This window comes from Podarcis raffonei, chromosome 6 (assembly GCF_027172205.1).
Source record: "Podarcis raffonei isolate rPodRaf1 chromosome 6, rPodRaf1.pri, whole genome shotgun sequence".
NCBI lineage: Eukaryota > Metazoa > Chordata > Lepidosauria > Squamata > Lacertidae > Podarcis > Podarcis raffonei.
The window spans coordinates 53,959,032-53,986,361 of record NC_070607.1 but is presented as its reverse complement, the minus strand read 5'-3'; the positions used below and the strand labels follow the sequence as shown (position 1 = coordinate 53,986,361).

The window sequence follows — 27,330 nt, the reverse complement described above, 5'->3', positions numbered from 1 at the left end:
GCTGGTCTTATCCAAAGAACTTACTTCATGTAATCTGCCCAGTCCTGGTGCACAATGATTATTTAGAGAGCCAGAGCGCCACCTAGTGATTACTGTTCTGAGACAAGATAAGGCACACAAATGCTATGTTGGTTCTGTTACAGAATCCTTATCTGGGCAGTACCTTTATTAGGCTAGCCAAGGTATCACAAAACAGCGTGCAAGTTTTTAAGTTCTCCATAACCTTTCATCAGACTGGATGGTAAGCAGAGCAGAAGGGGAAGGGGAGGAAAACTATTTTGGCTGATGTTAAGGCCTGGGGTCTGCCTCTGGTCAGAGTTTTAAAGCAGAATGATGGGGAGGTAGCAGACATTCAAACGTGACTCTTTTTAGGTGCTATATAGCTATCGGGTTGTACCAAGACCAGTTTGGAACATGGCACCTAAAAGAAGCCTCATTCAACTCCCTGCTCTACCCCCTCCAATTCCATCTTAAGTGCTGGCCCAAGACATTTTGGCACCTGAAGAGAACCACAAAATGGCGTCCAACCCCACCACCAGGGAAGGATCAAGTGAGGAATAATGATCTGCATCGGGAACAAGGGTGAGAGGAGACGACCAGTGCCTCCCATTTGCCAAGAGGCCACTGTGGAGGTAGGGGTGCATGTGGTGGTGCTGTCAGCAAATCCGGCCTCCAAGAAGTGTGCTGCAGCTGTTGCTCCCACCACAGCAGCAGCAGCAACAACAACAACAACAGGCAATGCATTCCTTGGAGGCTGGATCTGCTGCCCCTGTGGATCCTGCCGTCTGAGGCAGTCATCTCACCTTGCCTCATGGGTGGGCTGCCCCTGTATCAGAAGTCTCTGACCAGATGCAAACTCCATGGGTTTGGTGCCAGACAAGATGTGTTTTCCTCTCTGGCCCCCACCCCTTGCTCTGCTTACCATTTAGCCTACAGAAGAGTTCTGGAGAACATGCATGCTTGCAAACTATTTGTGTTTTTGTTGACCTATGTAATAAGGTATTGCCCTAATACAGATTTTGGAGTTTTTCTTATCTGTTGGTAAGAGTTTAAGGGGTAAATTATACAAAACAAATTTAGTTTGCAACATCAGCATTCAAACACCACTCTGAACTGTATCATGAACAGATAGCTATAACCATAATCAAGTATCTCTCTCATTTTTACAGATTCTAGGGAGGGAATGGTAATCTTGAAGCAATGCTGAACGGCAGTAAGGTAATGGATATGGGGAATAAAGTGAAAATTAATCCAGATCACAGAAGTACTATTTGCTGGTAGATCAGTTAGTCCAGGGCTTGAGGTACAGACTGTGCTGGATGGAGTTGAACGCTCCCTTATGCTGGAAGTTCACAGCTTCAGACGGTTCCTTGATCCAGCACTATTTCTAGATGGACTTGGCCATGGTTATTCATGCATCAAGAACATCAAAACTGGACTACTGCAATGAACTTTACACGGGGCTGCCTTTGAAAAGTGTTCAGAAATGTAAATTGGTTCAAAATGCTGCTGGCCAATCTAATGCCTGGGAATGGGATGGACAGAGCCTATAACTGCAGTCCCATTCAATCTGCCTTGATCACCTGTTCTGGCCTTAACTCAGCTTGCTAGTTCTCAACTTTATAGCCCTAAACCAGGCATAGGCAAACAGCCCTCCAGATGTTTTGGGACTACAACTCCCATCATCCCTAGCTAACAGGACCAGTGGTCAGTAATGATGGGAGTTGTCCCAAAACATCTGGAGGGCTGAGTTTGCCCATGCCTGCCCTAAACCACTTGAGTCCTGTAGATCCTAAGCACCTGCCCTGCTATATACTCCACTCGATTTCCAAAATTCTGCTTCAGGTAACTCCAGTGACTGTCATTCAATACTATAGGCACAAGGATCAGAGTATTTTTGGTTACAACACGGTTGCCTGTGGCTTCATGTCTACTTCAGGTCTTTTTAGGAGGCTGAAACAAGAATCTCTTGTTGCTTTTGATATTGTCTTGATGATTTTCTATGTTGTTAGCTGTTCTGAGTTACCACCATAGTTTGAGTGGGGAGCAGGGGAAACATTTTAAAATAAACAACATAAAGAAGAGTCCTGCTGGATCAGACCAAAGTCTCATCTAGTCCACCATCCTCTTTTCCAGAGTGGTCAACCAGGTGGTGCCTCTGGGAAGCCTAAAATCAGGAGATGTGCACGCCATCTCCTGCTGTGGTTCCTTGGCAATTGGTATTCAGAGGCATTTCGAAACAGGTAAAATATCTGTATCATTTAACATTGTGTTACATGCAAGCTTATGAGCATTGTATTTATTTTGTTTCTGTCGAGCCCCGAAGCTAGACAAGTCATCTGATGCTGGCATACAGCTGAGATATTCATACACCACTGGCGCCACCACAAACAAAGACACCTTTCCAATTCCCCCAGCCTTCAGGGAGATAATGTACTCCATGCCAAGTTAATGCCTTGGCTGATCTTATTGAAAGACCACATCCACATTTACTACCTGCCAAGATACTTTTACATGTAAACAGTCTCAACACCAGTGTCAACCCATGCAATTCCCAATCTACTCAATGTTTCAAGTTATGTTAAGGACCTGCATTTTATTTGCTGAAATCTGAAGAGTTCTAATAAGCTGTCAAGCATACATGACTTTGTGACTGAACAATCCAATTGGCTCTGTTCCAAAATTAAAGGCTGTTTCATGCTATTTCAAGCTTACTCAGTTCTTCACTTGGGTTTCTGCTTAAGAACCATGGACTCTTGCACTGAGTCAAATCATTAAGCCATATATGTAAAATAAATTGTTTCATGTACTTATTTTTAAGCATTCTACACCCCTCCTTTTAATCAAGCAGGCTTCCACAGAGCCTTCTGTGGAATAAAGATGGATGGTTAGATAGCAGGTATACTTATTTATAAATTTCTGTACAACTATGCAAAAAGGGAAATTCCACTGAGCCTTATTATTATTATTATTATTATTATTATTATTTAGAGAGAGAATGTCTTATGCTAAGCCATTGGTTCATCAAGCTTAATACTGCCTACACTTTCAGTAGCTCTCCAAGCTTTTCCAAGAAGGACCTTTCTCAGTCCTACTTGGAAATGTCAGGGATTGTACCTGGTGGAATATTTAGAATGCAAAGCATATGCTCTGCCATTAAGCTCCAATGCTTCCTCACCTGTCACAAGGCCAAAAAAAATTGTTATATAGAACTAGGAGGGTGAGGAGCATGGCTCTTACATCTGGAATAGAATTTGCTTGGAGTCGTAGCTTATCTCAAAGCCGTGATGCTCACACACACAGTTGAAATCACATTTGTGCACTTACCCAATACAGTTTTATATATAAATGGTTTAAAAGTATTGTTGTTGTTTATTAAATTTATATACCACCCTATACCCATAGATCTCAGGGTGGTTACATCTTAGATATACAACACCCCATGGGCTCCTTTTATTTGGAATATTCAATGTCCTTTGGCTACAGTGGTCTAAGGTCAAGCAGAAATGGAAAGAATGATGAATGCCAGCATTCCTTAAACTGCTATTTCCCAGTCTTATTTTTCATGGACTAGCATAAGCGAATGTCAATGTCACAGCTCTCTAAGCTCTTTGAAGGGCTAACAGGTTGTGTGTGCTTTTCCCCCTCTGTAAAATAATACCTAGTCATCAGGTTGTTGAAGAATATACATAGTGGTAGATTCCACTAGATTAACACTTTTGTTTGCCTTCTAGGTATCTTAACAAGGGTGCCCATAAGCGGTAGCTTTGATGTGCCACAGAAAAATTAACTGATACCTACTAATTAAGACAATCCAAGTCAGCCTGACACAAGAGTGCCAGCATTGCTCTCCTGATAGCTTCTCCATATTGTTGTAGTCCTGGGTATGGTTCTATAGCATGTAGCAAATCTGTACAGAGGTATAAAAGCATGCCAATCTGTCCCTGAAATCACTGGAAAATAAGCAGACTGGGTGGGTGGGCTGCTGGAAAGGAAGACACCCTCTGGTTGTTACTGCTACTAAGTGTGCTTGTTTATTGTTTATTTGTCTTGCAGTAGTTACAGGAGGGGAGCAGAGGAATCACTGCCCAACAACGTATCCAGGGATCCGTTTTGTTTTGATAACAAGCTGTCCTTTTTATTCTAAAGAGCACATCCCAACCCTGTCCAATACAGACAGTGTCTTATTTCATCTTTGCTTCTGGCCAAATAAATATTTCCTGAGCCTGGATTGCAAGGCGCTGTCCTCTGTAGGCACCTTTATAATTAGAAAATATCCTAGGGGTAGACCCAGATGAGCAGAGGATATAAACACACACATTGACAAAAGGGCAACTCTTATAAACAGACCATCGGAGAATATTAGACTTGTACTTGTGGTTTTTAGACACCCTGCCAGCAGGCAGAGCTGGGGAGAGTTTGGACTGCTGCATGACACTAATAAGACAGTGATTTTTAAAGTAGCCTTATCTACAGCAGACACAGTTAAGATTAATTGCAAACTGCGACCAACAAGCCATGAAGTTGTACAGCAGGGGTTCCCAAACTCAGCTTCATTCAGGTGGTCTGCAGCATGTCTGCATTCAATATTCATATCAACCTCCAACTGTATCTGTATTGCTTTTTATTTCTCAAGTTGCATTTTACTCTGTTGCAATCTGAATCCTGTGGAATGCAAATTGCAAAGTATCAGATTCAGGGCTTTTTTTCTAAAAAAAATGTTTAGGGGTACTCTCATTTTCCTATTCATATTGACATACTGCCCCTCAATGAGGCCAAACTTAGACTCACAAAATGTTTAGGGGTATGTGTACCCCCAGAAAAAAAGGACTGGTCAGATTAGTTTCTGTTTCTGTACACACAGAGGAGGCAGCAATGTCAGTTTAAGGAACAGCTCAAGGACTCCAATCTGTGAGAAGCTGGCAATGCATCAAACAGCAGCATTTTATAGGGAAGTACAGGATACATGTGCATTTGGAGAACTTCATGTGAACGCAGTGAGTGCACAGCAAATGGGAGTGCAAACACAACCTTTGTATAATACAGTAAAGTAAAGCAGTATTTTGTCAGGATAAGCAATATTGCAACATAAAAACATAAGGCTTAAATTTATTTTGAAAATTGTTTCAGAAATGGATAGACTTTAAAAAATAAATAAATCTGTTCGTTTGTTTTCTATAACAGCTTACTGAAATGTAAATTAGTTGGATTCACAATGCAATGCCTCATTCATTAGAGGTTCCTGAGCAGAGGTTGCAGGGCAACATTTCAGGGATGCTGTAGTAGTGGATTCCCTGCATTCGTAGGGGGTTGAACTAGATAACTTTTGAGATTCCTCCAATGCTCTGATCTATAGTGTTGTTTGTGTTTATGACGTAAAATCTCCACGAGGAAGATTCTAGTTTGAAACATGTCCATAGCATAGCCTCCTGTTAACTACATGCGATATGCCCACTGCCTGGACTGCCTTCATGGAATGATAAAGGTTCTGCAGAGGCATCCTTCTATTTTGCAGGGGGGTTTTCAGTTCGTCACTGATGCATACTCAAAATAAATGAACCAAACACAATGAGGATTTCTACACCAAATCCAAAGCATACCACCACTGTGTTCTCTGCGCACTGCACAATTTCTGTTGTCTTCCTGTGCAGTGTCTGCCTGCACAGAGGCAGAGTACTGCCCTAGAAGGAGTTCAGCAGCAGCTGGGAAAGAGATGGAGCCACAATCCCAGCACCACATTCCAAAGATTAGATTAAAGCTCAGCATTGATTCATGCAGCTTGGCTGGCTCCAGTGAAAGTTAAAGCGGCAAGAATGATGGGACCCTGGTTAATCCAGCAGTCAAGAGCTTCCAAAAATAAAGTGGGTCAGAGGGACACGAGAAGGGGTATGGAAGAGTTATCACTCATCAGCTCAGGATTCCCATCCCCACAATTCCTCCCTAAAATGTCAAAGGTGACAGTGATTGGTCTGGGGTGCATAGTAACCAGGGAGGGGAGAAAAACAATACGCTTCCTATGGAAAGTATTCCATACCATTGAAAAAGCTGATCATAGATTGCATTATAGCCCCTGTTGTCTCTGTCTCGTTTTTATAATAAAACCCAGTCCAAGAGGCAGTTGTCAGGTGCACAATGTCTGCTTGCTACAGAGGCCCAATGAAATCACTGCTGCTTATGCCACAGACCAATTGGTGTGTAAGTTTCTATGTAAGTGGTCTTTTTAAAAACAGTTAAAAGGAATGGGCGGAAATCTCATATAGGTATGAATGGAATTTTGTTGCTCTTAAAGAAGCAGCTCAACTTTTTAAAGCAGCAAAAATCTCTAAAGATGCTGGGTTCTATATCATATGTCCAATAGTGCCTTTGGCTGCTTTGTGCAAGTAGTAAGCACTTCTGTGCATCCACCCCCAATTTTCACTAATCCTCCAATCTTCTGCAGCACTCTGCATGATGATACATATTGTTCTGGAGGGTCCCCCACCTCTCAGGAGCAGCTTGGAGCAGGGAGGGAAATGGCTGCAGTAGATAGGGGCAGATCAGTGAAAACAGAATGCCTAGCCTTGCAAGAGCAGAAATGCTTTCTGCTAGTGCAAAGCTGCTCCCTGTTGATAGCTCCACTTTTCATACTATGTTCATAAATTGTAAAGTGTGAATGTGAGGAATACATATTCTCAAATACTGTGCAGGAAAACTTGATTTGTTGAAGCACATTTGTCAAACACTGGAGAGTTCAAAAGGGTTTTGGACACTGGAGAGCTGCTATGTGGTTCCCAACAAAACATACCGGTGGATAGGGAGAAATAAAAATGTAAGAGAGCAAAACGTATACAGTTAACTGTTAAATAAAATCCAGCATGCATTTATTTCAAATACTATCTTGCATTATTAATGCGTTATTATAAAAATGTATGTTGGAATTTTTCAATCTTTATAGTCTAAATTCTACATGAAAGGTATTCAAGGCAATCTCCATCCTCAGGAAGTTTTGGATAGCTCAGGGTAGAGCAATGCAGACATCCCAAACTTTTGCAGGTCAAACTAGCTTGTAGGCAAGCTACCGTATATATTTTTTCAGAATGCATGTATAGCTTACTGAGCTCCAATAGGCAAAATCTGCACATTTCACATCATTTCCTCCTGATCTGGACCCAAATCCACTGGGTTAAAAAAAATTAGCCATTTTTATACTTGTTCAAAACCAGCTGCGTATTCCCTGCCTCAAGTAGGCTCCTATTCTCAACTCATCATCATCAGTATCATTTCCCTTTGGCCCAATTTGCATTCGTTTTTTAAATATCAAATTGCACCACGGCAGTATTGGTCCTAGTCCTCTCACTGCAATTCCACCTGAGCAAAACATCTCCAGATAGACTGACTGTGGAGAAGAAAAAGCAGCCACCTAAAATACATATTACTTCTCCTATATATTCCTTATTAACTAATGCTATCATATTCCAGTGTATTGGAAACTTCATAGATCCTCAACAAAAGGCAGACCCTGTACAATGGGTTTACTCTCAGGTTCAAGAACAACTTCAATCATTCAGATTACTTTGCACTAGCAGAACATCTCCCCCAACATACTTTCAGTGTGTGGTCTGATTCCAAACAACTTTCAGTATGTTTTTCAGTATATTCCCTAGGGCCGAGGTAGCTAACTTATAGTCTAACAGCATCTGTAGGGTCACGTCTCCCTTCATTCCTCACTACTGGCCATGCTGCCTTGGGCTAATGGGAGTTGCAGTCCAATAATGTATGGAGGGCCACATCCCTGCCCTATGAAAACAGGCATTTTAAAGGATACAATTTTCATATGTATGTAAAGGTTTCAACAAAAGGCCCCATCAACCTTTGGCTAAACAACCAGTCCATTTTTTAAAAAAAGCTAACAACAGCATTGTGCCTTCATCCTCCTGTCTAGTCTGGAAGGTGGTCCCTCAAGGGCAGGAAGAGGGCATACTGTCCAGGGACATTGGTCAGTGACCAGCCTTGCTTGAAGCCAGATTTCCGTCATGGCTGTGGATAAATAGGTTACTTCTGCATTCAGGATTTTCCATCCATCATCCGCCCACACTGAACTCGTCACTTCATACTTAAAATATAAAAGGGAGGCAAGGGAGAGGCCACAGCCAGAGTGAAAGTGAAGAGGTGACATCCGAGAGTGCTGGAGTCATCCTAGCCTGCACCCAACCCTGTCGTTGCTGCCATTCCATATATAGCTCCTGACAACTGTGTCTAGGGCTGGAACTTCCAGCTCTCCCCACCACCACCTCCTGTCACATTTCTGCATCTGAAGCCTAAGCACAGCTCTTGGCCCCTGCTGTAGCCTTTGGACATCCACTGCAACAGGATGGCTGAGAAGCAGGAGCAGCCGCAAGCCTCCCAGAACAGCGAAAAGGCTGAAAATGCAGAGAACGCAGAGAACGCAGAGAACACAGAGAACACAGAGGAGGCCGAAAAGCCCCAGGAGCTGGAGGAGCTGCCACCCTTCGAAATTGTAACAGGGTAAGAGGTCTATTTTATCCCATACTCAACGGCAGCTAAAAACACAGAAGACAAAAAGAAGATTTTTGCAGAAGTTGGCCACCGCAATGTTTGCAGGAGTTTGTTTTTTTAAAAAGGGGGTCTGCCTCAAGTTCAAGGTTTTACTGCTCGGAACGACAACCCATATTATTTCTAAGCTTTGTGGTGCAATACAGGGATTTAAATGTTATTCAAGCAGGATGAACTCACAGCAAGTATTTATTTTACGATCATCATTTATGGCACTGAAACTGTTATTGTCCCTCAGTGGGGGAAATGCTCACCTGTGGGCTTAATCATATTGCAAGAGGTTGCTGGCTGTGTGCCCTCCCACGAGCCAGCAAGAATGTCATGCATTTGGTTAACCTTTTCCACATATGCAGCCTCATTAAAATGAAAAAAGAGGAAACTTTCTGAGTAGGACTAGAGGGACTTTGCATCTATTCAAACTCGGAAACGGAGAGTTATAGCTGCAATTTTGGCTCGTATCTAGGCAGATAAAATCAAATTGTTTAAAAAGACCAATAGCAGAGGTGAACGCTAAGTCATCTGAGAGATCTAACGGGTTTTTATACAATATAGCAGGCATATAATGCAATCATAAAATCTTTAATCATAGAGATTGATTCATCTAGAAAAACCTTTTGAGCTACTGTCTTTAAGCATTAATAATATTTATCACAGTACCATGTAAGTGTGATACTTAAGCCTTCAACTACAATATGTAGTGAGGAATTCATCAATATTATACACCTTTATCCTCTTACCATGATCTCTATGCCATGATATTCAGTTCCCAAAACAAATCAAAAGTGGTCATAAACTGCAAAACAAGGATCTGAATTTGCAGTAATAACAGCTTAGCTAGCAATCTGAGTTTGCAACACTGTCGCTATGCTCTGTACTGGTGTTGCAGAGGAAAAGAATGAGGCCCACCCAACTAAATGCAGATGAATAGGGCAAGGTGCTAATCCCCAAGACAATGCTTTGTTACCATCCAGAGTCTAGGTGGCTCCTGGTTGCAAGTTTCATACACTTATGCTCTTTTGATGAGTATTACCATCTCATTCTATTCTACGGAGTTAAGCCACTTCTGGGTGGAGCTATGGTTTAAGAACTAAATGTTATTCATTCCTTGGTCTCTACCAGAAATAGCAGCAAGAGAAACTGTAAATATAAACTTTTGACACCACTAATTGCTGAATTATTTGGGATTAGGTGCCCAAGGCTGTAATCCTACTTTACACTCTTACCTGGCAGTCCCATTGGAGCTAACTTCTGAGCAGACATGCATTGGATTGTGCCATAAATGATCATGGTGCATATATTAAAGACACACCTGTTTACAGAGGCATTCCTTTGATCTTGCAACCAGATGGGATTGTTTCATTGCACATTTCAATTATGGATGTTTTTATTTTAATGTTTCAATTATATCATTTTATTGTGTATTTTAATTTTGAATGCTTATACGTATTTTAATACTTGAACAACTGATTTTTATGCAAACCACTTAGAAGCCTATTTGGCATTAAGTGGTATATAAATTTATTTATCAATAACAACAGCGGCTTCATGCTACCATATGTGTTTCATGTCTCTCAGCCTAGGTAGCTCAGCTGGTTAGAGCTTGGTGCTGATACCGCCAATGTTGCAGGTTTGATCCCCATATGGGGCAGCTGCACACTCCTGCACTGCAGGTGTTAGGACTAGATGATCTTCAGGATTCCTTCCAACTCTACAATTCTATTATTCCAATTGTTTATCAGTTGATTGTGACACAAAGCAAATAGTTCTGATAGCTTTACTAAAACAGCAATAGAACCATGGACCTCTGAGGAGTTGGGAATGGGCAGTGTTATTTCATTTCTGACATTTATACCCAGTCTTTCTTCAAAGGAGCCCAAGGCGGTGTACATGACTGCTCATTTTATCTTCACATCAATTCCATGAGGTAGGTTAGGTTTACAATGACTAGCTCAGGCTCACACACAGTAAACTTCATGGCAAAGTGGGGATTTAGATCTGGATCTTGACACTCCTAATATGACACTGCACCACAGCACTATAGCTGTGTGCAAATACTGGATTATTAAAAATAATAATGCTGTTGAGATGGACATTATTATTGTCACTACTACTACTGCTGCACTACAAAAACCAGGTTACACTATTTCAGCTGTAGCTATAACCTCAGTTTTGTAAGAATGAACCCCAACAATTCCATCTAGTCCAAACCAAAGATGTTCTAACAGATCTACACAGTAATCCCACTCCAGTGCAGAGAAGGGATAGTGTGTAATTCAGTGGCAGTCTAGAGGACATTTGCATCCATAATGTCTAAGCTTCAATTTCTGGCATCTTCAGTTGAAAGGATCAGGTAGTAGGTCTTGACTAAACAACAAGGAACTCTGGCAATTTACACATTAGCAGCTTAAAATGTAGCAAGGCTGCTTTGCCCTGCTGTGTTTCAAGTTGCACTTGCTCATTGATGTACATACCAGAGATGGGCAGGGATGTCTTCACCTGGTGCCCACTGCCTGCTTGGCTTCCCCATGCCTGCAACCCACCCAACCCCGGAACTCCTATTCATGAAGCTGCTCGTGTGCTGTCATCGGCACATGCATAATGGCTGTCTAAAAGATTTCAGTTTAACCAAGGCTTACATTTCCAAATTGGACAGATGGAAGCTGGTTTGAATGAAGGCATCAAACAGTAGCATTCCTCAGGAAGCTACAGGTTGGATGTGGATTGTGCCAACATCACATATACACGACTTCAAACACTAGCAATAGAAGTTCACTGGAGCAAGGTCATGTATCCAAAGCTATAAAGCCGAATACTAAAACCTTCATATTCTGTTCTGAAGATGCTCATTGTTTGTAACTTATTGTAATGCTTTTGCTAGGTAGAATCATGCCTTTGCATGAGGTGAGGCATTCTGCCAATATAATTTAAACTACTATCTTGTAGCATGCCCAGTCTTTCAGAGAGACATCCGTGTTCACAGGCTCAGATATCGATACTGCCACTTAGTATTACAATATTTAAGCATTCTTTCCAAATAATTCCTTGTTGCTTATTTTTAGGCTTTAGTAGGCTCAATTTCAACTTATTTTAAAAAATGAACTAAATATAGGTTTGAAACAAAACAGGCTTGAGGAGAAAACATACACAGGTGACATATTCATATGAACTGCTATCGGTACCTCCAAAGTTCTTCTCATCTTTGTCAAATGAGAAGCAGAAGGTAAAAATGTATTATTTGCCTAAGATCAAAGGATTTCATAGTGAGCTGAAATTTGAAACCAGTTCTAAGTTCAATTACAATTCAGTAACTGCTTTCCATGGGTAAGGTTAGGCAATACAAGCAGGGCTGGATTAAAACCATTAGAGACCCTATGCACTGAAAAAATTAGTGCCCCCATATGTATTTCAACATAAGAATACTAAACCATAATCCCCCACCCACGTGTGTGTGTCTGTAAGAAAAAATTTTTTATCAAGTACATAGAACTCAAAAAACATCAAAAATAAAACATAGATTTATTGCAACATATGATGGGATCTTATTTCCTTGCATTATTTTGATCTTTGCTATGCCCCCTGGTTTAGGTGGTAATAAGGAATAAAAAATAAAACAGAAAAATGGGGGAAGAATGTGGAGTGGATGCAAGAAAGTCTAATAAATGTCTGATTTTTCCCATGATGTCTACCTTTAAAAAAAAAGTCAAATATCAAATTCTTTATTTAAAAAAATCTGGTTTTTGTGCCCCTTCTTTGATGGTACCCAAGCACATGCTTAGTCTGTATGCACCAAATATAAGAGGATACACTATGAATTCAGTGGTCTCATCAAAGCTTTGAGTATCTGCAGCCAAACAAGCAGGGCATTTTTCTTCAGAATTTTTATTCTTTAAATATCTTGCGCTCTACGACAACATAACCCCTGCAGCTGCAAAGAGAAATCTCAGATCAAATTTTCTATTTATTTATAAGCTTCAGACTGATGAAACCAGTCATCTAGCTAATGAGGGGATTAAAATCACCAAACATACCAGCATTTCTGCCTAATTATCCCATGGCAGTTCAAGCATTTCAATTGCCATTTGTAGATTAGAAAAGCTTCACAGTGTCTTGCCAAGTTTTTTTGATCCTGTCCCCAACAGGTGCAGCAGCTGTGGAACCTGCACTGAGAATCTGACCAATCTTTATAATTAAGAATATCCTCCTATCCCTTTCTATAGTGTTCTAACTCTTCCTAAAGCTGCCACGTACATTTCATATGACTCCTACAGATACATTAATTTGCACTGCATCCTTCTGCAATGGAAATTAAACCATCAGACAAATAGCTTCAGCCCAAAGGATGGAATAACACAAAGTGCAAATCCTGCTCTCTTCTCTTTGGCAGTGGCAGACTGCTGTCATGATCATGAGGATACCTGATACTGTGGCTCCAAAGTCCCTCAAGACAGCAAGCAGCACGTTGTTTGGCTCTTCATAGCGTTTGATCAGTTCCATACACACAGAACTTAGTCCTTACAACAAGCCTGTGAAATAGGTTAAGCTAAGAAATTGTGCGCTTCACAGCTGAATAGTGATTTGAACCTAGATCTCCCCAAGTCATAATCTGACACTCTTACATCGTACTGGCTCTTACATTACTAGTTTCTCAGACAATTTCACAAATGGAGTTAAGCTAGAAAATTATATAAACAAAATAATAGGGCCTGATAGACAAGAAACAGTGGGTTGCTGTGCATCACCATAATCTAAGAGAGTGCTTCCAGACTCATCATGTAGAAGGAATACACAGCATTCAAATATTAGAACCGCAAAGCAATGAGATTTTTTTTTTAAGGAGATATCTTAAGGACAATAAATTCACCAGAACTCATAAATCATACCTCATAAATCAACTTGGAATTTCAATTCCAATGTTTTTCACAAGTATTCCTTGCATGGGAATAACTTAAAAAGTACTCCTGTAAGGGGACAAGGTAACACAGAGAGGATTTAACTACGTTTACAACAGAGCTCTAAATATCCAAATGTCTAGTTTCTAGTTTCAAGGAGTCATCCAATGCAGTAAGATTTATATAGCTCATTTTCTTCACTGGTAAAACATGGATATATGTATTTCCCAACACTCACATATATAATATGCTCGGTCCTCTTTAAATGAACAGAAATGTGCAATAAAGAAAGAAATAATTAACCTCACATAGCAAATTGGGGGAGTAAGTCAGTCAGCCAGCTATTATGTCCCTTCTAGCCTCAGAACTGCAATGAACTATGAATTTTAATGTGTTGTAGAAGTCCCTTAAGCATTCTGAATCACTGTTAGGTTAGAAGAGAACAGCTATTGTTAGGGGCAAGTTGAACAGCACACAAGATAGCTTGAAAGGCAACTATGTCACAGACGTGCGCGTATGTTCTGATTTATGGGATGTGTGGTTTCTTTTCCCCTTGCCCTTTCAGTGATGAATAACTAAGCGTTTCAGAGCTGCAGGGGGCACAAGCAATCTGCTGCAATTTCTGATTGCTAAGGACAGAGGCTTCAAAGCCTTGAGGCAAGATCTGTTTAAGATATTTTCCAGCACCGAGTTTAGAATCCACACACACTGGAATATGCACTCTGCACTTATGTGCAATTAGGCAGAACATAGCAGACACTATAGAGATAAGCACCACATCAAACAGTGCAGCTATATTGGCATCCACAATGAGCAAACAGTTTTCATGGGTGTACCGGGCACTTAAAATCCAAGAAAGTCTAGGTGGTAGCCAAGCTAGCACTCTCCAAATATTGTGGACTACAACTTTAATCACTCCCAGCCACCTTGAGTAGTGATCAGAGATGATAGGAGTTGAAGACCACCATACCAGCTTGCAACCCCTAGTATACCCTAATGCTACCTAAAAATTTGCCATTCATTTTGCATGTTAAATTATCCTTGCTTTGAAGCCAGTGAACCTGAGCAATTCCGTAAAAGATGGTGTACTGTCTTTCCCGTGGTAAACTAACAAACCAAACTATGGCACCTTAAAGAGAAATTGATTGATTTACATTTTGAGCCTCTGAAGGCCAAGAGCCTGTTACATCTGGTACATAGACAGAAATATGAAGATGAATTCACCTGGCAGGAAATACAGTGGAGCAAAGCCCAGTTTTATAAGATGGGACTTTGAGAGAGATAAATGTATGCACTTACTTAGATCATATAACTTAATACTCTGTTAAAAGAGCAAAGTGAAATGCTGAAGCCCCACACAGAAGAATGGACATACATAGAGCTGGTTTCATATGCTTCTCCTACTTCAGTGGGAGAAATTCAATGTAGTGCTATGGCAATAGTTCTGTCAGTGCAAGCTTTCCAGCTTGCCAAACAGAACATCTTCCTCTCCGCTTCCCATGCGCTGTTCCAGAGGTTCTCTCACACACTCAAAGGGGGCATGCAGGAGGAGATTGGGGAGGAAGCCCTGTTGTACTAGCAGGAGCCCGTGCTGGCTTCTGCTAGCGGGACTTGCTAGCTGAATCCCACACAATAGAATGACTAGCTTCTACAAGGCAACTATCATGGAAGATTCCAAATCTTGACCCATCTATGAGTCAATCAGAGTCTGAACTTAAGCTTGCTGCAGAAAGGTCAGAGAAGGTTCTTTGAGGTACAAATCTCACTATGGGATGGAGGGAGAGAAGAAAATATGTACTGGGATTAAGTGCTAACTTGCGTGCATTACACCAAGAGTAATTCAAGATGGGGCATCTTGGATACAAGAAAGGAGCTAGAAAAGTAAAGGAAGAAGCGAAAAATCTTAATAGCCAGTAGATTTAAATGAATATAGAAAAATAAAGCAGGCAGGTGAATAGCTCACCAATAGTTTGTAGATATTTACTTTCAAATCACTTTAAAACCACAAAAGGGGAAATTAGCTTGTGTATATCAGCAACAGATTACTTGAAAAACAGCTGATGCAAACACAACCTGTCCTCTAAGCTGGAAACATCTGACGACTTACTTCCTCCAACTTTTCCCCAGTTCCAATAGCAACTCCCTTGTGGTTATACCAAAGCTTTTTCACCAACTTCTACCATAAACCTCCAAATTACTTGAACATGGAATTAAATACTGTATCTTCAGGAAATTTAGCCATTGCCCAATTCTTCTATGTCTCAGGCCTTAAAGGGAATAGCATGGTTACAAAAGTACCTTAACACCACCAATAACTCTGAAATTAATGGATGAAGGGGGTTGTGTGTTATTAGGTGTGTAACACTGAGGCTTTCTTTCACTCTTTTATACAGGGAACGGCTTCCAGCCTTCTTTTTCAAGTTCCAGTTCAAGAATGTAGAATACAGTTCAGGCCGGAACAAGACCTTCCTGTGCTACATCATAGAGATTCAAGGCAAGGAGTCAAAAACCTTACGGGGCTATCTGGAGGATGAACATGCAGCAGCCCATGCAGAAGATGCCTTCTTCAATACCATCTTGCCTACGTGTGAATCTGGCCTACGCTACAATGTTACCTGGTATGTCTCTTCTAGCCCCTGCGTCGGCTGCGCTGAGCAGATAACTAAGGCACTGAAGAAGAACAAGAACCTGAAGCTCTCCATTGTAGTGGGCCGTCTCTTCATGTGGGAAGAGCCTGACATTCAAGCTGCTCTGAAGAAATTGAAGGCAGCTGGCTGTAAAATGAGAATCATGAAGCCTCAAGACTTTGAGTATGTATGGAAGAATTTTGTAGAGCAGGAGGAAGGTGAGGAACCTAAGGCATTTACACCCTGGGAGGACATTCAAGAGAACTTCCTATATTATGAAGAAAAGCTTGCTGAAGTTTTGCACTGAGGTTCAAGTAAGTACAGTACCGTAATGAATTCTGAAAACTAATTTCAGAAAGCTTTCTCCTTTTTAGAGTAGTTTCCCAGACCATCTAACTCATGAAAAAATACATTTTGTTCTATCCAATGTTAATAAGATAAAGCAAAGAGCTGGAGACATTTTTTTAATTTTCCCCATTTCAGAAGAGCCATACTGAAGTCTATTTCATAAGCTACATGAGAGGTCTAGATGCCTATCAAAACTATTTCTGTATGGCAGATACCCTACACAGCTCCTGTGCATATGTGGAAGACCAACTGCCCTGCCACATGGCAGAAGTTTTTGCAGGTGCCCTGAGTGTAGCATCTGAACAGAAAGTTGGCTTCAAACCATCTCAACCTGTGACTCTTCAGATGTTGTTGCACTCCCAACAACACCAGCCAGCATAGCCAACAGCTAGAGATTATGGGAACTGGAATCTTAACAACATATGGTGGGCCAGAGGACCTTGGCCTACAATGACTTGCAGTGGCTCTCCAAGATTTCAAATAAGAGCCTTTCCCAGCTCTACCTAGAAATGCCAGGGATTATAACTGGGCATGCCTCCAGACCATCACTATTTTGCAGAAGGGATTCAAGCACATACTTAAAATTTAGGCTTGTGCAATTAAAGTGGATTAATACACTGTGTCACCCAAATGTGACAAATCCACATAAAAAAGACTTTTTGCAGTTGGAAATGTACTGAAAAATCTTGGATGAATGAATGAGAAACGGGAAGATATATAAACACCTATAAGCAGTTCAGGATGAATGCTCACTGTCGTATAACCACCCCAGAAGCAAAGCAGAACTAATGTTCAAAAGAGAACAAACATAGCCTAAGCTCCATGTTAGCTTCGTGCCATCAAATCAGAATGAATGCTCAATAAATAGGTTTTCAAGAGGAGCCCTGGGACCTGCTGCATGCAAAACATGTGCTCTACCATTAAGCTATGGCCCCATCCCCTGGGCTGTATCTGCTGCTCTGTCGGAACAGGTAATCTTATTATATTATACATCACAATATACAACGAACAAGTTCTAGAGGCATACTTCAAAAGACATTATTTTTTCTGCAGTTCAGATTCATTGCTTTGAATCCCATCTATTTAAAACAGGCATTGAAGAAAACAGATTAAAATATTATGGAAAACAAATGCTAATAAAGCAGGCACATGACATTACAGCAAACCTCATCTGGAACCTCATCAGTATACAATCAAAGTCCTATACCAGCTTCCATATCAAATGTCAACAGGAATCTTAGGCACCCCATTCTAAGACAAAACCTTATTCTAAAACGCAAGATGTGCCACATGGAATTTATGCTAGGAACTTGGCAAGGGGTGAAGAAAAACATCCGGCAAAGGAAGCAAAGGCTCAGAAAAAGCTCAATATGGAGGCCAATTGGCCGAAATATTGGGAAATTTTGGAACAAGATGGAGACAAATTGAAATTCCAGAGTTTTGAGAAACTAAAAGATAAAGTGCGAGATTGGCTTCATTATTATCAAATAAGAGAGGCCTATAATTTGGACAAAAAAATTGGCTTCCAGGTGGAAAAATCAAACTTGGAAACAGAACTGTTAGATCCCAAAACTAAGATACTTTCAAGAATGTATAACTTGCTATTAAAATGGAATACGCAGGATGAAACGGTTAAATCTGCTATGATTAAATGGGCACAAGATGTTGGACATAACATTATGTTTGCTGACTGGGAACAGTTGTGGACCACCGGTATGAAATTTACGGCATGTAATGCCTTAAGAGAGAATATTATGAAAATGATATATAGGTGGTACATGACACCAGTCAAGCTAGCAAAAATCTTTTACTTTCTATTTTTTTTCTTTCTTTTTTCATGTATTTTTTCTTTTTTCATGTATTTCCCTTTTCATGTGTTTTTGTATTCATGATTTTGTAAAACTTTAATAAATATTTCTTAAAAAAGAAAAACATCCGGCAAACACCCCACCCCAAGCTAAAGGAGAGCTACTTTATATCATTTTGTCCATTATGCAAGAGGAACAAACTGGTGAAACATTGGTTATTTTGAGCAATAAAGCCCCGTACATTTGAGAAAAGCAACTCAAGTCTCCCTTTCTCTCCCCAGGGCCAGCGTGTGTGAAGTTTGCCAACCCTTTGGAGAGACAAACATGATATACTTTGACATCTGGGACTCCCCCTTCAGTCCTCCAGAGCTGCTTTGAAAAAGAAAAACAACACCACAAGTCTCTGGTTGACATGTCGCCTTGCTGACTAAAAATACATTTATTATGCTGCATGTAGGCATTTGGTTGTTTGAAATACATAAACCTGCAGTGCTGCTGCTCACATGGGAGGAAAAAGCATTATGCTATGGAATGAAGTTAACAATCTGCAGTGCAAAGCTTTTCATCACTGAAAACTTTAAGCAAAGAAGTCAAACCACACCAAAGAGCTCCTTACCAAAACAATAATGCAAATTAAATAAGTTTAGCAAATGTGGTACTCTTTTATCATTTCAGATCTTCTTTAAGAGAGCATAAAATAAGTATACGTAAGTCCTGCTATTCAGCCACTTGCTATCTGACAATTCACTTAGAATTCTGCCCAAATCTTGCTATACACTCTGCAGATTCACTTGTTTGAACAGTTGGCTTCCTTACATGTCTACCCAGCAGGAAATCCCATTACATTCAATGGAATTTACTTTCAAGTAAAGTGGTATAGGATTGCCGCCCCAATGGTAAAAAACAATGGTCCCAATCCAGAAACATGTGGCAGCTTGAGTCCTTCTTTTCAGCATGGCCATTCTTCCATACCAGCTCCAGTTTGGGGAAACATCTGATGTACCTCTGAAGCAAAGCAAGGAACAGCTCATAGGAGAGAGGGGTGCCAAAATTCTGGTAGACCTACATAAACCTTTGCATCTGCCTAAAGGGGTTCTCTAGATCACAGAATGTATTACAATATGATGAGAAATGTGTAATAGCATAAACCAGGGGCTCTCAAACTGTGGAACCAGTGTCTGCAAACTTCATTCAGATGGCCCATGATGTGTCTGTAAAAATACGATTAAAATACATACTGCATCTAGCACAGTGTGCTACAACAGGCAAAAAAAAATTAAGTGGTTCACCAAGACCCTTTGAGATTTTCATGTGGTCCATGAGAAAAATAGTTCGGGAACCACTGGCATAGATCTCTTAGTTAATAAAGCAATTAATAAAGATTTACAAGTTCCCTTCCAAGATCACTGTACTGCAAAATGCTCTGTGATACAAATATGTGAAGATCACATAAAAGGGATATTGATGATTTCAACAAAAGGACCACAGTAGTGACAGATTCTCCACATAAAACATATGGGGAAATGAAAAATTTGCTCCCAGAGCGTTTCTTTATTTTTGCACAATTTCTGTCTTCTGGTACATATATCCTTTCAGGGACACACTATTCAATTAATTTAATGAAATATGCTAATTGGATAATACCTATCTTCTTATATTTATTGCACATACAGATCTAAGGGAAACAACATTTATTTTAATATATACTATAGGAGCTTTTATTTTTCTGCAAGAAGCAACCTTGAAAGCTCTGACCATGTATGGCAAGAACAAGAGCTGCAGAAGTAGAGTTTTGGGCAAGACTTAGAAAAATCCCATGTCAGATATAGAAGAGGTATTTTGTAATAGTTGCTTAATCATATTATTTAATATTGATATGTTCCTTTGCTGCTCAGCAATACCTGGTTTATGAAACAAATGGACTAAATGGAACTGATCCAGAATTCCACATGTATGCCAATATGCACAGAGCTCTTACATTTGCAGGATACCCCAATAATTTCAATAGAAATAGATCAGTGCTGGATTTACGTATAAGCTAAACAAGCTATAGCTTAGGGCCCCACTCTCTTGGGCCCCCCCAAAAAATTTAAAGGAAAAAAACCCCATGGATGTACATTTTCAAAATATAAGATAAACTTCTTCTTAATTGTATTTCAGTTCAACAATTACTTTGATAAAATACATATTTTGTTATGTGCAAATGGCTTTAGATACCTATTAGGTCCATAAATTACCATATAGTATATATTCAACACAAAAAAACAGTGACAATTTGTTGTTGACAAAGAACAGCTGGACATATAAAGGGCCCCATTACCTTCAGTACTTAGGGCCTCATCAAACCTAAATCTGGCCCTGAAGTAGATGTACATATCAGACCTTGTATGTGCACAAAGAGATACAACACTAGTTCAAAATTAAACAGTTCACTCATTCTTGGAAAAGGTATTTTATTTACACAGAATAGGAAAATCTAATTACAGAACAGTACTTTAACAGAGCATATAAGACCTGCAACAGTTAACTACTGAGGTCCCACAGTTTTCACATTATTCTGAAACACAGGATTGTATAGCAGAAAGTGCTACACTAACCAAAACACATCTATGCAAAGCCTTTATGTCTGTTTGTTTTTAATTTGTAAGTTTGTCTGCTGAGTAAAGCACACTCATCTGCTGGCTAAACATCCCTGAAAGATCCAGTTGTAAATTTCTACAAAACACTGTCCATACTTGGACACTAATAATGGTGAGAAATGTCTGCAAGAGTAAAGAAAACTGAAACAACATCATACCATCATCTTCTTCCAAATCAGTCACAAACACAGATTACAACAGTATAGCAGAGGAACTGCCTAATAATTACAGGGAATAAACTGTAATGCTAACATCTGTATCCTCAAATACTTCTTCAAGCACTGTTGAAACTTTATTCCAATCCAAGCGGTCAAGTCCGCACCCAATCCTGGAAGATAAAGAATGCCCAAGTATTCCCACACATTCATTCTTGCCAATTCACCCTTGACAAATATCCTAAAAATTGCTATTCTGTAGAATCATCATAAAGTTTAATCAAAATACTCGTAATTGCTCCCAAGCAAAGCCAGTTAGAATTATTACTAGTCTCACATACAAATAGCATCACAAAATGAATACACCAGATCTGTCAGTCATGAATTTGTGCCCAGTTCTGAGGTCATGGAGAAATCATGGTCAGGACATCATGAATGGGCTATGCTATGTGCAGCTGCATTTCCTCCTCTTTCTGCATGCTTTGACTTCCTCTTGCTTCCTGCTTTACAGTAATGATAGTATGCCATAACATCCATATCAGGCAAACTATGATTACTGCAAACCATATTATGTCTCCAAATCTGAACTGGAAGTACTTATACCCAGTTTAGAGGTCACCATAAACTAAAAAGAAAGGGAGGGAACAGGCATGCAAAGAGAACACAAAGTTCGCTGAACAATAACCAAATCAAGATTTGAATGAAACATCAAAACAAGATGTACATCCATTTACACATGCAACAAAAAATAAAATCAATAACTAGTTGCCCTCAAAACTGCAGCAGAGTATGTACTCAAATGCAAGAAAGTTAGCAAGCTAAAACAGACATATTATTGGATCATCTAAATATTACTAATGTCTAGATTTCTCAGCATATCATCTATATAATACTCCAGGCTTTGGTTCTAACAATTGCTAAAGTTTTCCACAATATTTTTATCAACTCAGAGGTGGTCAGAGCAGAGTTTTCTCAAAAAGCATAAATCTGCTCCAAAACACAGTGTTATACGTTGGCCTCAAATATATTCATTTTCTCCTCCTTAATTTCTAGACTGTAAACTTAAACAAAGTAGAAAAAGTCATTTCTTTCACACATATGTCATCTGTAAATATATATAGAATACAGTGGTACCTCGGATTAAGAACTTAATTCGTTCCGAAGGTCCATTCTTAACCTGAAACCATTCTTAACCTGAGGTACCACTTTAGCTAATGGGGCCTCCTGCTGCCGCGGCTGCACAATTTCTGTTCTCATCCTGAAGCAAAGTTCTTAACCCAAGGTACTATTTCTGGGTTAGCGGAGTCTGTAACCTGAAGCGTCTGTAACCCGAGGTACCACTGTACATTTTAAAGCATTTGAAATTTTCCGAAGAATATTAAAATTTTACTATATAAGATATGTGTATCATATGAACATTCCAAAATATGTGGCAGTAATTTTCCAGTATTATCAAATTTGCTTACTTGGGCATAGAAATGCAAGTTACGCCATTATTCATGCAGTGGAGTTTCATAGCTTCCAGACTCTTCTGTAAATTGCCATAGGTAGGTTTATGAAAGTATTTGTTCTTTGTAATCTGAAAGAAAGTGCAAGGTTAAGTGCAGATTAGCCATACTTTTGATTAGGCATCTTTACATCCCATGTGACACGTGCCTTCTCAGAATAAGTTGCACTGAATTCAATAGGACCCACTGTCTAGTAAGCATATTTAGGATTGCAGTCTTAGGCTGAAATCTTGTACAAAATTACCTGAGACTAGTGATCTCAGTGGGATATATTACTGAGTAGACACTTAAAGGATTGTGTTGCCTCATTCATTTATTAGGTACTTTTAGCCAATACTGTTGATACTAACCATAGAGCACATGAATCTAGATCATTAATTTGGCTGCTTGGACTAGCAAACTGAGACATGTTAAATTTTGCTAAAATCTGGGCCTTCAGGTTGCAATCTCAAAACTAAGTACCGTATTTTTCACTCTATAAGACACACCAGACCACAAGACGCACCTAGTTTTTGGAGGAGGAAAACAAGAAAAAAAATATTCTGAATCTCAGAAGCCAGAACAGCAAGAGGGATCACTGCGCAGTGAAAGCAGCAATCCCTCTTGCTGTTCTGGCTTCTGGGATAGCTGCGCAGCCTGCATTCGCTCCATAAGACGCACACACATTTTCCCTTACTTTTAAGGAGGGGAAAAGTGTGTCTTATAGAGCAAAAAATACGGTACTTGCAATTTGCATCAGTGTCAGTGGGACGTGTAAATGGCATTATAGCTGCCACACACACATTAAAACCTGGTCCCTGCGATGTTAAAAACACTGAGATTCTGCAGGTAAATATTCTGATTTATGTTTGTTTGATTTATTTTTAAAGTCTCCTACAAAGTTACTATTCCTGCTGATACCTATTTGTAAATAGCTTTTTTTGAAAGAATGTGACAGAATAATCCAGCCATACTTTGTATTACAAATGCAACTTACAAACAAGGAAGCAAATATTTCAGCTCCTGAGTGTTTTTGAAGAATATGATTCAACTGAATAAACAAACAAATTTCACACCGCCAGGAACCTCTTAATGAAGCATAGTATAACAGCAAAAAGAGAAGACAGCTAATTGTCTATGTAAATATTTAAAGAGATATTTTAAAAGGGAAGAAATCTATCATGCTAAATTGCATTTAACACAGTTGCCAACTTAGCTCCAGACAGATATAACACAAATGTGAATACATCCACTTCTTGAATCACTGTGTGTTTTCAAATAAGATTTCAAGCAAAGGTATTGTCTGTGATCATCTGAATACTGGATGGTACAGACTACTCTGAAATTTACTAAATAACACACCACTCAAACAGCAACTTCAATTTCTGCAGCAGTTTGCACTTGAACTCTTAATGAAAGGCCTATGTAAGTGAAAGCTGTTGCTGAAGTTGCATTGCAGCAAGATTAGGTCATTAAGCTAAGGGTGTTTTTATCTTTCACTCACAAATGAAGAAGCAGAAATACTAATACAGACAGATATCTCCCTGCTAAAATCAGTTCATGTACCCAAACCTTTATCATGTGCCCTGCTCTTACCAGATAGTACACATATCGATTGTCTCTCTGCAGAACAGCCACATCTCCAGTCTTCTTTTCTAAAACAAATTAGAACATCTTTAACAGAGCGAAAACTAGGTTTTTTGTCACCTGGGTCAAAAACCCAGTTTGATACCCTACTCCCCAATGTGTGCTTGCGTACATATACATACAAACAAAAACACACACCTCAACACATTTATTCATAAAGGGCATAAAAAGTAGGCAATATATCATTTGAATTGGCTTCCTGCAGCCAATCAGAAGCTGCGCTTTGGTTTCCGAACATTTTGGAGGTTGAACAGACTTCCAGAATGGATTCCATTCAACTTCCAAGGTACGACTGTATTAAGAACCTAGGTTCTATTTTTTATACATTAGGCATTATTTTTTCCTTTACTACTTACTCTGGTTCAAGAGCTCTTGAACACCACCAAACTTCTTCTTGAAAATGGCAGCTATGCCAGCACTCATGTGACAATCCTCACTGATGCAGTGAGCAAGGGAGTCTGTTCCAGGACACGTAAAAAGGTCCCCCTTTATATACATGATCTGAGGATCAAAAGAAAGAAAGAAGGCATTTGAGTCAGAACACCAGACAACATTCAGTGTCACAAAGAGTGCCACCATCTAAGTCACTGACACCTTCCTTTGATCCTGTGAATTTTTACTCCAAGTCCCAACACAATAATTAAGGCTTGTTCTTATGAGTACAAAATATTACAGTCTCAGAACTATGCACACTCACCTAGGAGTAAATCCCCCTTAAGACAGTGGAAATTACTTACCTGAAGGCTTCATTGAAACAAATGGGAGTTGCTTACAAGAAACCTTGGTTAGAACTAGAATAACTGCTTAGGACTTTGTCTTCATAATTAAGTTCTATTACTGTTGAGTTCTAAGTTATTTGTGAGCCATATAAATGTTACACATAAATACTGTGGAGATAGCTAATTAATTTATCCATCTCTTTCTATAGATTTAACTTACTTGGAGTATTCTCATATCATTTACCAGTTCATAGTACAGTACTTGGTATTTAAAGTTAGAACACATTCCAGTCATAAAATTGCAAACCTTCACTATAAAGGGGGGGGATTCCCTGATTCATCTGAAACCCAGAAGTCTTTATACAACTACACAATAAATGAGGTAGCCACTAATTAAGTTTTAATTATGTGATTTCATTTGGAAACAGTACTACCTAACATAAAATCAGTACAATAACTTCAAGACTAGCAATAGCCAGCCTTCCTCTGGCTGCCTGATTTCAGCAATATAGCCAATGTCAAAAGTATGAAAGCTCTCTAAAACCACCACACAGTATTTCCTGCTAGGAGTCGCAGACAATTTCCAACTATTGACCTACTGCACACAGGGAGCTACAAGAATGACAAAGCTAAACTCACAACAAAAGCATGAGCTTCTGTTCATACTAAGATGCATGTCTGTCAGCCGGACCCTCATTATGTTTACACAGAAGCCACTCTGTTCTCCATGGGATTTGCTTCAAATTGCAGCCTCAATCTGCAGAAAATAACATGAATTGGACAGTTTTCTTTTGAGTGCTATCAAAGTCTGACAATCAAGGAGAATTAATTTCTTATACAGGCCAAAATGGAAAACACCCAAAGCACAGTTGGAAGCTAGGATCACACTGATTCAAAACTCAAATACCTATCCCAAGGAGTCTGAATCTTCTAAGTTTACTACATTATAAAATGTGGATTATGAAAACCTGGCAGATATATTTGCAGCAAGGCCAAATGAAAAATTTCAGCCAAATGGCTGAAAACAAACATGGCTATCAGGGAGGTGTTTTGTTTTGTTTTGTTTTTTAAGAGGAGAGAGCTAGAGGGAAACATCATGAGAATTAGTAGCATTTTTAATCTAACTTGCAAAAATGCCAGCTATTTTATACTTGGTGTTTTATTCTATTAAAGGCATTTGGTGTAGGATCAACAAGGAAAGAACAGGTGAACATGACTGACAGAGAACCATTTCCAAAATAATAATCAACGGTCAGATTGTGAAGTTGTGTGTGTCGATCTGAACTTATTCTATCATCTACTGTACTGTAACCTAAAGCTTACAAGAAAATGAATAGAATCCTTTTGATCACCACCCATGAAAGACAACTGTAATGACTACGAGAGGATTTGTTCAACACATGGGGAAGTGCCTATTTATATTAGATTTGAAACTGCCAATTGAGTGAACAGTTTCCTGACGAGCCCATTAGATGGCAGTCACAGTCAGGCAGGATCCAAAACTGTACGGCTCCAATATTGCGCCAGTGAACCTGAGAACCTTTTCTCGGCGCTTTCGAGGCAAGTCTGTGTTAAGGGAAACAACCGAGTCCAGTACTGTATTCATTATCAGGTGTAGCGTACCAAGCAAAAGTATTGAGAATACATTTGCTTAATATACCACCAAATACCTAAACTTTCGCCCCCTTACATCACAACTATAGGATTCCACATAATTACAATAAGGATACCCCGCTTTCCTGCTACGAGAACTAAAACAGCAGGCACCAACACCAGCAAAACAGAATTGCTGAATTATAACAGATGGAGGGAAAGAGACTCCACTACGCACTCGCTCTCCTTTTGCAGCCATAAGCATCGAGGACTTTCCAGGATTTCTTCAGGTGTAAAGACTGGAAATAAATGGAAAATTCCTATGGGAAAAACGAACTGGAATGACAGGCAACAGCAGCCCCAAAACAATAAATACGAATCGAGGCACGGGAGACCCTGTGGCGGGGGGGGGGGATCAAATCAGGGCTCCCCCCACCGGCTTTACTTTAGGGGGCTTTTTTAACAGATAGCCTCGCAAGAGTTTCGGTATAATTATTATGCCTAGAGCCTTCTGAGGTAAATGCGAAATAAAAGCGGGAAGCGTCTCCCTGACCCCTGTTCCCACTACCTGCCCTAACGGCTGCTGAGCTATCAGGCGTCTCCACAACGGAAGGCGCCTCCGCCTGTTTCAAAAGCGGTAGCTACTAACACCCTCCGGGAAAAAGCGGCGCTGTCCGCCACCGAGAACGTGCAAGGGCAAACGTGTAACGTCGCTCTCCAGCCTGTTTTGGCCGGCGGAGGGGAGGCCCTCCAGTTTCCCGTAAACGTAAGATACAAAATGGCAGCTACCTATACGTATGCCTTTCTAGGCAGAGAACTCTATGGTGTCGCCTCAGAGCACAAATTACCATAGGAAACACACACA

At 39.9% G+C, this 27,330-nt stretch overlaps 2 protein-coding genes across 10 annotated transcripts in view; one reads left to right on the top strand and one right to left on the bottom strand.

The window, feature by feature from the left end:
* OARD1 (O-acyl-ADP-ribose deacylase 1) overlaps positions 1–27,330 on the bottom strand; it is a 49,621-nt gene that overhangs the window by 22,044 nt on the left and 247 nt on the right. For 2 of the 9 annotated variants that reach the window (XM_053392996.1, XM_053393003.1), the window contains exons 2-5: positions 24,510–24,654; positions 24,103–24,161; positions 22,486–22,598; positions 20,662–21,192 (exon numbers count right to left, since the gene is read on the bottom strand). In XM_053392996.1, coding sequence (XP_053248971.1) covers positions 21,090–21,192; positions 22,486–22,598; positions 24,103–24,161; positions 24,510–24,654 — 420 coding nt within the window. In that variant the 3' untranslated portion in view covers positions 20,662–21,089. The other 7 variants (XM_053392999.1, XM_053392998.1, XM_053393001.1 and 4 more) reach the window with 6 other exon arrangements.
* On the top strand, positions 8,129–18,876 carry APOBEC2 (apolipoprotein B mRNA editing enzyme catalytic subunit 2). Its single transcript, XM_053392992.1, has 3 exons — positions 8,129–8,505; positions 15,836–16,383; positions 18,507–18,876. Exons 1-2 carry the CDS (start codon positions 8,351–8,353, stop codon positions 16,374–16,376), a joined length of 696 nt encoding a protein of 231 aa, XP_053248967.1. The 5' UTR covers positions 8,129–8,350; the 3' UTR covers positions 16,377–16,383; positions 18,507–18,876.